The sequence below is a fragment of the Theropithecus gelada genome, chromosome 17 (assembly GCF_003255815.1).
Source record: "Theropithecus gelada isolate Dixy chromosome 17, Tgel_1.0, whole genome shotgun sequence".
Taxonomy (NCBI): Eukaryota; Metazoa; Chordata; class Mammalia; order Primates; family Cercopithecidae; genus Theropithecus; species Theropithecus gelada.
Window position 1 is genome coordinate 16,389,349 of NC_037685.1, and position 12,517 is coordinate 16,401,865.

Here is a 12,517-nt window from a genome sequence, read left to right on the forward strand (position 1 = left end):
GAGTACTTTGAGCAAAATCATTAAAACAAGTCAGCAAGGACAAAAGTAGTTGCAATTTCCTAAGTACTTGCTGTGTGCTAACTGAACACTGTAAACAAATACCACAGTGGATGAGTGCTTGGGGGTACTGGAACCTAAGAATTTGGATTGGAATCTTGGCTCTACCATTTGCTGGCTGTATGACAATTGGACACTGGACCTTTTGGTCCTAGCTTGCCTATCTATAATATAGTAACAATGACATATAACTCATCAGGGTCCCATGAGAATTAAATAAAATAATATATGAAAAGTGCTCAATCAATATTTACTATTGTTGCTTTCTTTAATGAATAAAGCAATCTGATGGTATAGGCATTCTTTGTCCATTTTACAGATAAAAAAATAAGGCTTAAAGGGTTAAGGGGTTAAGTAATCAGCCCAAAATCATAAACGGCACAACGAATTTGGAGTTTAATCATAAATAAGGCTCATGCATTTTACCACCACCAAATGGTTGAAACCTTAAATCTTTTGTAAAAATAAACTATGCATTTCATAAATCTCAAATATTGTACTTTAAGATAATTCTGAAAGAGAAAACAAATAATTCAATTAAAAATATTAAAGCTAATATTCATGGAGGATTTATATGTGCAAAGACTACATATGTGTGTGTGCAAAGACTACACACATATTTCAATCTTCATAGCAACACAATCAGTTAAGAATTACCTGTTATTGTTTTTTAAATAAGAAAACTGAAGCCAAAGAGATTAAGACATTTTGCACAGCCATGTAGTTCTAGTAAATGACAAACTCAGAAATAAAATTGAAGCCTAATTCCAAAGGCTATGATATTTTCATCACACTGTAACATTTCCAAACAGAAAGTACAAAACAGACTCAGATGTTTATCCGTGTGTCTTCAGATTTTCACATCTGTCATTTTAAAATAGATTTTAGGACTATCTCTAAAACAATTCAGATGTTCCTAACTATGTATACTATTAACATATTTTTCTATGTAAGATACTGAATAGCTGAAACAAATGCTAATTCTGTTTCAAATATAGTTTATGGGTGCATTTTAGAATAATTTACTGTATTTCATATGGAATTGTACTTATTGATTCAGTCTATATACTCTATTTTGCCTTTAGTCAATATCTGCCTGTATAGGATGAATTCTGTGACCTCCTCTGAATTTTCTCCAATCACCCAGAAGTTCTCCAACTTTCCATCTTAGAACTTAGCCCTGTTAACAACGAATCCACAGTTCTTACTCTCCATACACTATCACAAAAAAGTCACAGTCTAAAAAAATTTTAACTATTATCATCCTATAATTTGTACCAACATAATTAAATGTAAGACAGAACATAACAATTAATACCATAAACTTCCAGTTTATCAGTAGATAAACTAGAAGATAAACTGGGTAAGGTGAAGAGGAAAATATATGTAGAAAAAATACTTATCAAGACTATGAAAATATGTAAAGGTTGAGCATCCCTTATTTGAAAAGCCTGGGATCAGAAGTGTTTTGGATTTCGGACTTTTTGCAAATTTTGGAATATTTGCATATAGTAATGAGATATCTTGGGGATGGGACCCAAGTCTAAATGTGAAATTCATTGATATTTCATATACACATTACTCACATAGCCGGAAGATAATTTTATGCAATATTTTAAACAATTTGGTGCAAGAAAATTTGTATACCCTGCACTATCAGAAAGCAAAGGTACTTCCCGCCACCCATGTAGACAAACTGTGATTGGTGTCACCATCATGCTGTGCATAGAAAAGCTTTATCACAGTGGAAGAGGGCCGAGAGGATTGTTTTTACTTAAGGACACTGAATAAGCTGTGTGCTGAGACTGCAACCCGTCACAGGAGGTCAGGTGTGGAATTTCCCACTTGGGGGCTTCATGCTGGTGCTCAGATCTTGGAGCATTTCGAATTTTCAAATTAGGGATGTTCAACATGCCATAAAAGTAAAAGCAGTGAATGGAGAGAGAATTAAATGACAAGACAGTGAGTGTAAATGGTTAGTGGCTGGAGGGAAATTAGTGAGCAGTAAATTAATACTCTTTACAAAAAAAAAAACAGGGTACCAATTGATAAATTATTATTTGCATTGTAAATGTATTTGGGGAGTAAAAAGAAAAAACTATCTCACTCTCTAAAACCCTAAAATCCAATAAAACTGGTCCTACACTGTGACATTACAAAGTAGGTCCTCACAGAGTGGTTGCCACAAGTATACAAAGAAACTTGTCATAAAGTAACCCCCTGACAAACAAACTTTAAGGCTAGCTATCATTGAATAATTTGTTTTTTCACTGCAACCTCTGCCTCCCAGGTTCAAGTGATTATTGTGCTCGTGCCTCAGCTTCCTGAGTAGCTAGGATTACAGGCATGTGCCACCACACTGGGCTTATTATTGTTATTATTATTTGTATTTTTAGTACAGATGGGGTTTCGCCATGTTAGCCAGGCTGGTCTCGAACTCCTGACCTCAAGTGATCCACCCCTCTTAGCCTTCCAAAGTGCTGCGATTACAGGCGTGCGCCACTGTGCCTAGCCTCACTGAATAATTTCTATAGCCAATCATTATGTGACATTGGGAAAAGTCTGCTTTAAATTTGTAACCTTGGTCTTCATTTAACATTTCATTTAAAAATCTGGAAAGAATAAAGATACTTGTCCATGAGATACTCACATGGAGCTGAAAAGGTTTTAAACTGTTTCATGAAATGTGAATATTTAACCTCAGGTGAATTATTGGGAAAACTTCACTTTCATGTATTTGGGGGGAGAAAGAAACCAAAAAAAATCTGTTCTAATTGTGACATAGTAGAAATCATAAGAGATCAGACATTCTGGCAATAACAATTTCATTGCATACTCCAAATATTACTCCTTATATATATCTTTTCTTTTTGGAATCAGCTGTCTCAGGTTGAAAATTCCTTAAATATTTATGGCATTGTTAAAGCACTCAGTAAATAACGCAATCACAAATTTTACTGTGGTTAATTGCATTAGATTTAAAACACTTTTTATTTCTGCAGAGTATATCTTAAGTTGTGCTCTATTTATACCTTTACTAAAGATGAGTTTTGTCTATTTTATGTTTTTGTTTTGAGGGGCAAACTGACAGACTGAAAGAGGCAGATCAAAATAAAGTTGATTAAACTATATTGCCTATGAAAAATTTTTTTTAATTACACTATGGCAGTTTTGCAGCAAAAAAAAAAAAAAAGAAAGGGATCCAAACATTAATTAGATTAATTTGTCCACATGGAAGGCATGTTTTGAAACTTCCTATTCTATTTTGCAGGACCTATCTTAGGCATTTAAGAAAATGGCAATTTTCAGTTGTGCTAGCCAAGGAAGAGCACTGGTTCAAAGGCCAGGATACAAGGCAAACATTTTATATAACTTTATAAATTCTTCGTATTAAATTCTTTCCTGATCTTAGCTGACCCATAATTTGTGGCTTATAAGAAAATAAGTATGCTTTAAGAATATATTTAATTAACCCAGAACTCTGAGATCTCAAAGAACAATACCGAGCTAGATTCCTATTTCCTTACAGACTAGGAGAGCCCTCTGACCAATGCCAGGGACTAGAGAAAGTCTTCATGATTTGTGCTTTGCTTGCACTTATCTCTACTTAACCCACAACCATCAAATATTTGTATATTCATTTGTCATATATGTAAACTTAATTAATAAACAGTGGAAAAGTGTAATGGCAGTCTTACTATCATCATTTAATATACTGAATTTAGTAATATTGTTCATCCTAAAGCATATAAACAGCATTCAAAAAAGAATTGTAAAAGGCCAGATCTGTCATTAAGGAGCAAATAATAAAGGATGTAAGATAGAAAGCAATAATTTTTTCCACCTTCCCTTAATTTTTTGAAATTTGAAAAGAAATGGAAAAAATATATACTGTAAAATGTCTCCTTAATGAAAGCTAATGACAACAAGAAATGAAACAAGAAGCATGACAGTCACTGACAAATGGTACCACTTTCAGCATGTTCTTTCTCCTCAGGCTACATCATAATGATAGAAGCAAAGTAGAAGAATCAGTTTGTGCATTTTCCCAGAGACAAAATTCAAATAAGTGGAAGAAATTGGGAAAGTATCCCACCTAGGTGATAAGGAAGACCAAATACCTTTGTGCTTGTCCCGTTTATGCTTTAGCTGTGCTGGATGGGATCTGAGTCTGGCTAGAGCCTGTTCTCGATGGTTCATAAAAATAGGACCAGCAAATACAAGGGGGCCTGAGGAGAAACATTTTGTATGTGCAAAGAAAAACTCACAAAATGAAAACACTATAATGAACAAAAAATAATTCAAACTAAAAAGCATAAAAATTTATTCTTAACGGTTTTGGACATTATACTTTTCTTCCAATTTCCCCACTCCAGCTCCCCACCCCCACCCATAACCTACTCACCATTTCACATAAAAGTTAATACCTTAAATATAATTTATAAAATACAAATCCCATCTTTTATACTTATAAAATTATTGAGTAGTTACTAATAGTCTCAAATAGATAATCGAGAAGTTCAATTTAAATCAATCAAATTATCTTACAAATACTTTTTAATATCATATATATTCAGAGTCAGTAAGCCATGTGTTCACTGAAGACAAATATTCCCACTGAAACATAAAAAACTAATTTTTAAATTAACCATTACGTTTTAACAAGGTCTTCCAGGTTTAATATTTGTATTAATCTTGCTACAAAACCAAAATAAAAATGTTACCAAGTTTACTACACATCATAGAGGTTAAGAAAACCAGATGATCAAAAACAAAACAAAAATGTCTATATTCTGCATATAGATATATGTACACACACACACAGACACACACACACACACACACACACACACCCCCAGAGAGAACAAGAGAGAGACAGAAAGGAAGGAGCCTGGGCTTCATATTGATGGTAAAGGGGGCACCTAACCCAAATAACATTTTGGAAACATTTATCAGTAAATCATTTCTTCTAAAATGCCACTAGGTACATATTTATACATATACAAATACATACCCACACAGGTTATAGTTCTTTTCACTTATATCGTATTTAAGGAAAAAATCTACAGCCAAATTTATTTTAATAAAATAAAATAAATCACTTTTCCCATTAACATTTACCTTGAAAAGAAAAATAAACTTAAGTTATAACTTAAAATTTTAGTTTTATTCTTATACAGCAGAACTAAGTTTCCTTGAGTTTTAACAACATCAAAAATGTCTTCAAATTTGAAAACACTCTAAATTTGACAGGTTACCATTAACTGAAACAGGAATTATGACACTATATAAGCAATGAACATTTTTAATTAAAACAAGTTTTTTCATGATTCCCTACTGATCTTCAGTTTAATTAATTTTTCTAATGATGGGACAAATTAAGCCTATTGCCCTCTAATAAAATTTCATAAATGTCAAATTCAATACCAAAGTACCCTAAATTAAATGTATAAGTGGGTAAAGGAACCATATTTCAATTATGTTTCCAGATATAAACAAGAATGCAAATACCTCAAATTGTATGAAAAACCATGAATAACATATTCTATGACTACTACAGATAGAAACACGCTAATTTAATGTTAACAGAACAGTAAGTTATTTCCCAGTAATGCAGTACCAATTATTTTCAAGCTAAGGTTATGCAAACTGAGTTCCATTTCTAAAATGTAATAAAATTGATATTGCAAATATGAACAAAATGCCTTATTTTCTTAACATGCATTATTTCTCAACTGTTACAAAGCAGACATGTAAATTACTATAAAAAGTATTTTTCAACTATATAAAAAAGTTATAGATATTAAGGTAATAATATTAAGTTATATTACCATTTTCTGATTTCTATGGTCTGTCTACAATATTGTTTCTCCTCATGAAAATACATTACACCCACACCCATTTAGTGTCTTGCTAAATTCAATCTTTTTAGAATCTTTTGATTTATAAAGCAAAAAGGCCCAGGGGCAATCATGTCTAAAAATTAAAGCAATCGGGCTCTAAAATAATATTGTATCCCATAGGCTAAAATAATGTTTCTTCAAATATAGCTGAGTCACTAATTTATTCACCAAATTTCCTGATAATCTTTTATTTAGCAGACACTAGGTGAAATGAATATAATGACAAAGATACAGGTCTCATTGGAACTCAGTCCACTAGGGGAAAAAAAACAGAAATAAAAACACAAGCTATGAAATATTACAACAAATGCTATAAAAGAAATCTATACATACTATGTCCTGAAGGATGAAAAGATGTTAATTAAACTCAGGACAATCAGCGAAGTTTCAAAGAATGACAAAAAGTTTAACAAGAGAAAAGGCAAGGAAGGGAGGGCATTCCAGTTAAAAGGAATAGGATATAAATTAGGATTCTATAAAAGCGTAAAGATGTTAAACAGTATTGTATAGTCATTAAAAACACACGTAGCTGACTTTTACAGAGTATATGTGAAGGAGCAAAAGTCTTGGGAAATTTGTTTGGAGAGGCATCCAAAAAAGCAGATAATTAAAACCTTTTTATACCATAAAACTTCATTCTAGAGATGATAAGTCCCTAAACTGCTTTCAATTAGTCAACAAAGACATACTACAAATCATGGTACTAACAGGTACCATGTGAAGTTCTGGGAACCCTTGATAAACAAGATACAATCTCTGCTTCAAGCAGCTCACATTCTAATGAGGGGAGGGAGGGTTTACACACAACTTAACAAGAAATTATGACAGTGTGCTATGACTAAACTGGCACACAAACTGGAGGAGGAGCCAACAAAACTTGAAGGTCGGAAGGTAGACAGTATAGAGATAAAAGAAACCACCACATAAGATGAGGTCAAATAAAGGAGGTAGCAAGCAGCATAAAGTTTCAGAGAGAGGGGAAAAAAAAGAGGGGATAGGGAAAAGAAATGAGAATAGAGAGATGAGGCTGTAGAGATAAAAGTGTACCCTTCATCCTAAGGAGTATGAATAGCCTTTTGGTTTTAAACAGAGAAGTGCTACTGATCTGATCTGTATTGCAGAATGAATATTCTGGAAAGAAGGTGGCTAATGGCTTAGAAGATGATAAGACTGGAGGTAAGGCCAGTTAAAAGGCTTTTTGCTGTCATTCAGGCAAAGAAGAGAAGCAGCCTCAGCTAAGGAAACAGTAAAATTCTGAAAAGTAGATATTAAAAAGCTATTAAAGAATTAAGGCTGAATAAATAGAACTCAGTGATTTATTTCTTTCATTGAGAGAGGAGTGAATAAAATAGGGGTATGAGATAACCAGGTTTAGAATAGAAGCTACGCTCATGTGTAGAAAATGGGTAATTCAGAGTTCATCTGTAGGCACACAGGCAGAAAGCATGGAATAAGTGGTGGTGTTAAATAGTACAAGCCTTTCAGAAAGCTCTCGGTAATACATTTCAGGATCTTCAAAATTATCCTTTGACCAAGTAACTGCACACTAGGAATCTATCCTAAAGAAAACTCTAAAATATTTTTAAAGGACTTCACCTCAAAGGTGTTTACTACAACTTTATTCATTATAGCAAGCATTAAAAAATACCCAAATGAAAGTAATTAATTAAAAACTCTAATACATCTACTCAATGGAATAATATGCAGCGATTAAAATGAGATTTATGAAATAATTTTACACAGAATATGACTTTGTGTTAAAATAACAATGAGATAACATTGTTCACCATTGTTTTCCAAGAATTAAAAAGAGTAACTAAACCCAGGTGTGGCTGCACACGCCTGTACAGTCCTAGCTACTCAGGAGACTGAGGCACGAGGATCACTTGGGCCCAGTTGTTTGAGGCCAGGCTGGGCAACGTATCAAGACTCTGCTCTACAAAAAAAAAATAATAATAATAAATAAAAGAATAACTAATACAGGTGATGCTAGACGAAAACACTACTCTTATACATTAGTCTAGGGAGTATAAATTCCTGTAACATTTTTAAAACAATGTGAATTATCTGTTAAAATTTAAGACAGTTATACTCTCTGCCCCATACATTCTATTTCTGGAAAGCTCTGCTATATAAACACTAATATGTAGCTCTAAGTTTAAGAATATTTATTACAGTAAAACCCACAAAAACCTACAATAACCTGAATGCCCATCAATAAATAATGGTCACATAAATTATGGTATAGCCATATTATGATATTAGGTCGTTATTGCATAGAATGTGGTAGATCCACACTTACTGACCTAGAGTGTGTTCTTCTTGTATTGTAAAATGAGAAAAAGATGCTCCAAATGTATACATAATAATACTTCTCTAAATAAACGTATGTCTACACTTTCACATATGTATAAGTCTCTATACACGATTATATTTTAATAGAGTAAGATATTAGACTATTAACATTTACTTTTTGGGGGGATGGAAATGGGAAGGTGGGGGTAAAATACTAGCAAAATATAAAAATATATCTATTATAACACTAAGCAAAAATATAAAATAAAATTCAGTCAATGATATAACCAGAAATAAGTAAATCTTGATTAGAAGATGACAATGAAATAGAAACAATAATTGAATTAAGGAATAGATTTATGCAAAACCTTGACCTAAATTCCTGTATTACTTTAATATGGTATTTGCAATAAAACACAAAAAAACTTTTATGATATAATATTAAAGGGAATATAAACAGGACATCAATATCTATCGCAGTATGAAATTATATAAAATAAGTAAAAAAGTGTAAGAAATTACACTAAAATTCTCCTAATGGTTCTTTTTGTGTAAAGGGTTATACTGATCTACTTTTTCTTACTTATATTCTTTAAGTGCTTCATATAATATTTTAATTTAAAAAGAGACTTTTATGTGTTACTGGAATATCAGCTAATTTTGGATTCGATGTGTCAAATCAAGAAAACCATAGTGTTTTTAAGGGCTTAAAAAGTAATAGCAACATGCCGGGTGCGGTGGCTAAGGCCAGTAAACCAGCACTTTGCGAGGCGGAGGCGGGCGGATCACAAGGTCAGGAGATTGAGACCATCCTGGCTAACACGGTGAAACTCCATCTCTACTAAAAATACAAAATATCAGCGGGGCGTGGTGGAGGGCGCCTGTAGTCCCACCTACTCGCCAGGCTGAGGAAGGAGAATAGCGTGAACCTGGGAGGCGGGGGTTGTAGTGAACCGAGATCGCGCCACTGCACTCCAGCCTGGAGAACAGAGCAAGACTCCGTCTCAAAACAAAACAAAACAAACAAACAAACAAAAATTAATAGCAACATCAACTCAATCACTTTGAAATAAGAGGCTTTAATAAATTTGTTTCTAGGGGGCAGTTCCAAGATGGCCGAATAGGAACAGCTCCAGTCTACAGCTCCCAGCTCCAGTGACGCAGAAGAGGGGTGATTTTTGCATTTCCAACTGAGGTACCGGGCTCATCTCACTGGGGCTTGTCAGACGGTGGAGGCAGAACAGTGCGTGCAGCCCACCCAGCGTGAGATGAAGCAGGGCAAGGCACTGCCTCACCCGGGAAGTGCAAGGGGTCAGGGAATTCCCTTTCCTAGCCAAGGGAAGCGGTGACAGAGGGCACCTGGAAAATCGGATCACTCCTACCCTAATACTGTGCTTTTGCAACGGTCTCAGCAAACTGCACACCAAGAGTCTATATCCCATGCCTGGCTCGGAGGGTCACAGGCCCATGGGGCCTCCCTCATTGTTAGCACTGCAGTCTGAGATCTAACTGCAAGGCGGCAGCGAGGCTGGGGAGGGGCACCCACCACTGCTGAGGCTTAAGTAGGTGAACAAAGCAGCCTGGAAGCTCGAATTCGGGGGAGCCGATGGCAGCTCAAGGAGGCCTGCCTGCCTCTGTACACTCCACCTCTGGGGACAGGGCATAGCTGAACAAAAGGCAGCAGAAACCTCTGCAGAGTTAAATGTCCCTGTTTGACAACTTTGAAGAGAACAGTGGTTCTCCCAGCACAGAGTCTGAGATCTGAGAACGGACAGACAACCTCCTCAAGTGGGTCCCTGGCCCCAGAGTAGCCTAACTAGGAGGCACCCCCAAGTAGGGGCAGACTGACAACTCACAAGGCCAGGTACCCATCTAAGACGAAGCTTCTAGAGGAATGATCAGGCAGTAACATTTGCTGTTCAGCAATATTCGGTGTTCTGCAGCCTCTGCTGCTAATACCCAGGCAAATAGGGTCTGGAGTTGACCTCCAGCAAACTCCAACAGACCTGCAGCTGAGGGTCCTGACTATTAGAAGGAAAACTAACAAACAGAAAGGACATCCACACGAAAACCCCATCTGTATGACATCATCATCAAAGACCAGATGTAGATAAAACCACAAAGATGGGGAAAAAGCAGAGCAGAAAAGCAGAAAATTCTAAAAATCAGAGCGCCTCACCCCCTCCAAAGGAACACAGCTCCTTGCCAGCAAAGGAACAAAGCTGGATGGAGAATGACTTTGACAAGTTGAGAGAAGGCTTCAGACAATCAAACTTCTCTTAGCTAAAGGAGGAAGTTCAAACCCATCGCAGAGAAGCAAAAAACCTTGAAAAAAGATTAGATGAATGGCTAACTAGAATAACCAGTATAGAGAAGTCCTTAAATGACCTGATGGAGCTGAAAACCATGGCACAAGAACTACAATATGAATGCACAAGCTTCAATAGCTGATTCGATCAAGTGGAAGAAAGGGTATCAGTGATTGAAGATCAATTGAATGAAATGAAGCCAGAAGAGAAGTTTAGGAAAAAAAGAGTAAAAAGAAACGAACAAAGCCTCCAAGAAATATGGGACTATGTGAAAAGAACAAATCTACGTCTGACTGGTGTACCTGAAAGTGACGAGGAGAATGGAACCACGTTGGAAAACACTCTGCAGGATATTATCCAGGAGAACTTCCTCAACCTAGCAAGGTAGGTCAACATTCAAATTCAGGAAATACAGAGAACGCCACAAAGATACTCCTCAAGAAGAGCAACTCCAAGACACATCATTGTCAGATTCACCAAAGTGGAAATGAAGGAAAAAATGTTAAGGGTAGCCAAAGAGAAAGGTCAGGTTACTGACAAAGGGAAGCCCATGAGACTAACGGCAGATCTCCCGGCAGAAACTCTACAAGTCAGAAGAGAGTGGGAGTTAATATTCAAAATTCTTAAAGAAAAGAATTTTCAACCCAGAATTTCATATCTAGCCAAACTAAGCTTCGTAAGTGAAGGAGAAATAAAATCCATTACAGATAAGCAAATGCTGAGAGATTTTTGTCACCACCAGGCCTGCCCTATAAGAGCTCCTGAAGGAAGCACTAAACATGGAAAGAAACAACCGGTACCAGCCACTGCAAAAACATGCCAAAATGTAAAGACCATCGATGCTAGGAAGAAACTGCATCAACTAACGAGCTATATAACCAACTAACATCATAATGACAGGATCAAATTCACAAATAACAATATTAACCTTAAATGTAAATGGGCTAAATGCTCCAATTAAAAGACACAGACTGGCAAATTGAATAAAGAAGACTCATAAGTGTGCTGTATTCAGGAGACCCATCTCATGTGCAGAGACACACATAGGCTCACAATAAAGGGACGGACCAAGCAAATGGAAAACAAAAAAAGGCAGGGGTTGCAATCCTAAGCTCTGATAAAACAGACTTTCAACCAACAAAGATCAAAAGAGACAAAGAAGACCACTACATAATGGCAAAGGGATCAATTCAACAAGAAGAGCTAACTATCCTAAATATATATGCACCCAATACAGAAGCACCCAGATTCATAAAGCAAGTCCTTCGAGACCTATGAAGAGATTTAGACTCTCACACTATAATAATGGAGACTTTAACACCCCACTGTCAACATTAAACAGATCAGTGAGACAGAAAGTTAACAAGGATATCCAGGAATTGAACTCAGCTCTGCACCAAGTAGACCTAATAGACATCTACAGAACTCTCCACTCCAAATCAACAGAATATACATTCTTCTCAGCACCACATCACACTTATTCCAAAGTTGACCACATAGTTGGAAGTAAAGCACTCCTCAGCAAATGTACAGGAACAGAAATTATAACAAACTGTCTCTCAGACCACAGCGCAATCAAACTAGAACTCAGGACTAAGAAACTCAATCAAAACCGCTCAACTACATGGAAACGAAACCACCTGCTCCTGAATGACTACTTGGTACATAACGAAATGAAGTTGCAGAAATAAAGATGTTCTTTGAAACCAATGAGAACAAAGACGCAACATACCAGAATTTCTGGGACACATTTAAAGCAGTGTGTAGACAGAAATTTATAGCACTAAATGCCCACATGAGAAAGCAGGAAAGATCTAAAAATGACACCCTAACATCACAATTAAAAGAACTAGAGAAGCAAGAGCAAACACATTCAAAAGCTAGCAGAAGGCAAGAAATAACTAAGATCAGAGCAGAACTGAAGGAGATAGAGACACAAAAAACTCTTCAAAA

At 35.8% G+C, this 12,517-nt stretch overlaps 1 protein-coding gene across 1 annotated transcript in view; it reads right to left on the reverse strand.

Annotated features, from left to right (window-relative positions):
• MYCBP2 (MYC binding protein 2, E3 ubiquitin protein ligase) overlaps positions 1–12,517 on the reverse strand; it is a 282,706-nt gene that overhangs the window by 177,918 nt on the left and 92,271 nt on the right. The window contains exon 18 of the mRNA XM_025364179.1: positions 4,179–4,286. Within this exon, the coding sequence (XP_025219964.1) occupies positions 4,179–4,286 (108 nt within the window). The remainder of the gene's footprint in view (positions 1–4,178; positions 4,287–12,517) is intronic.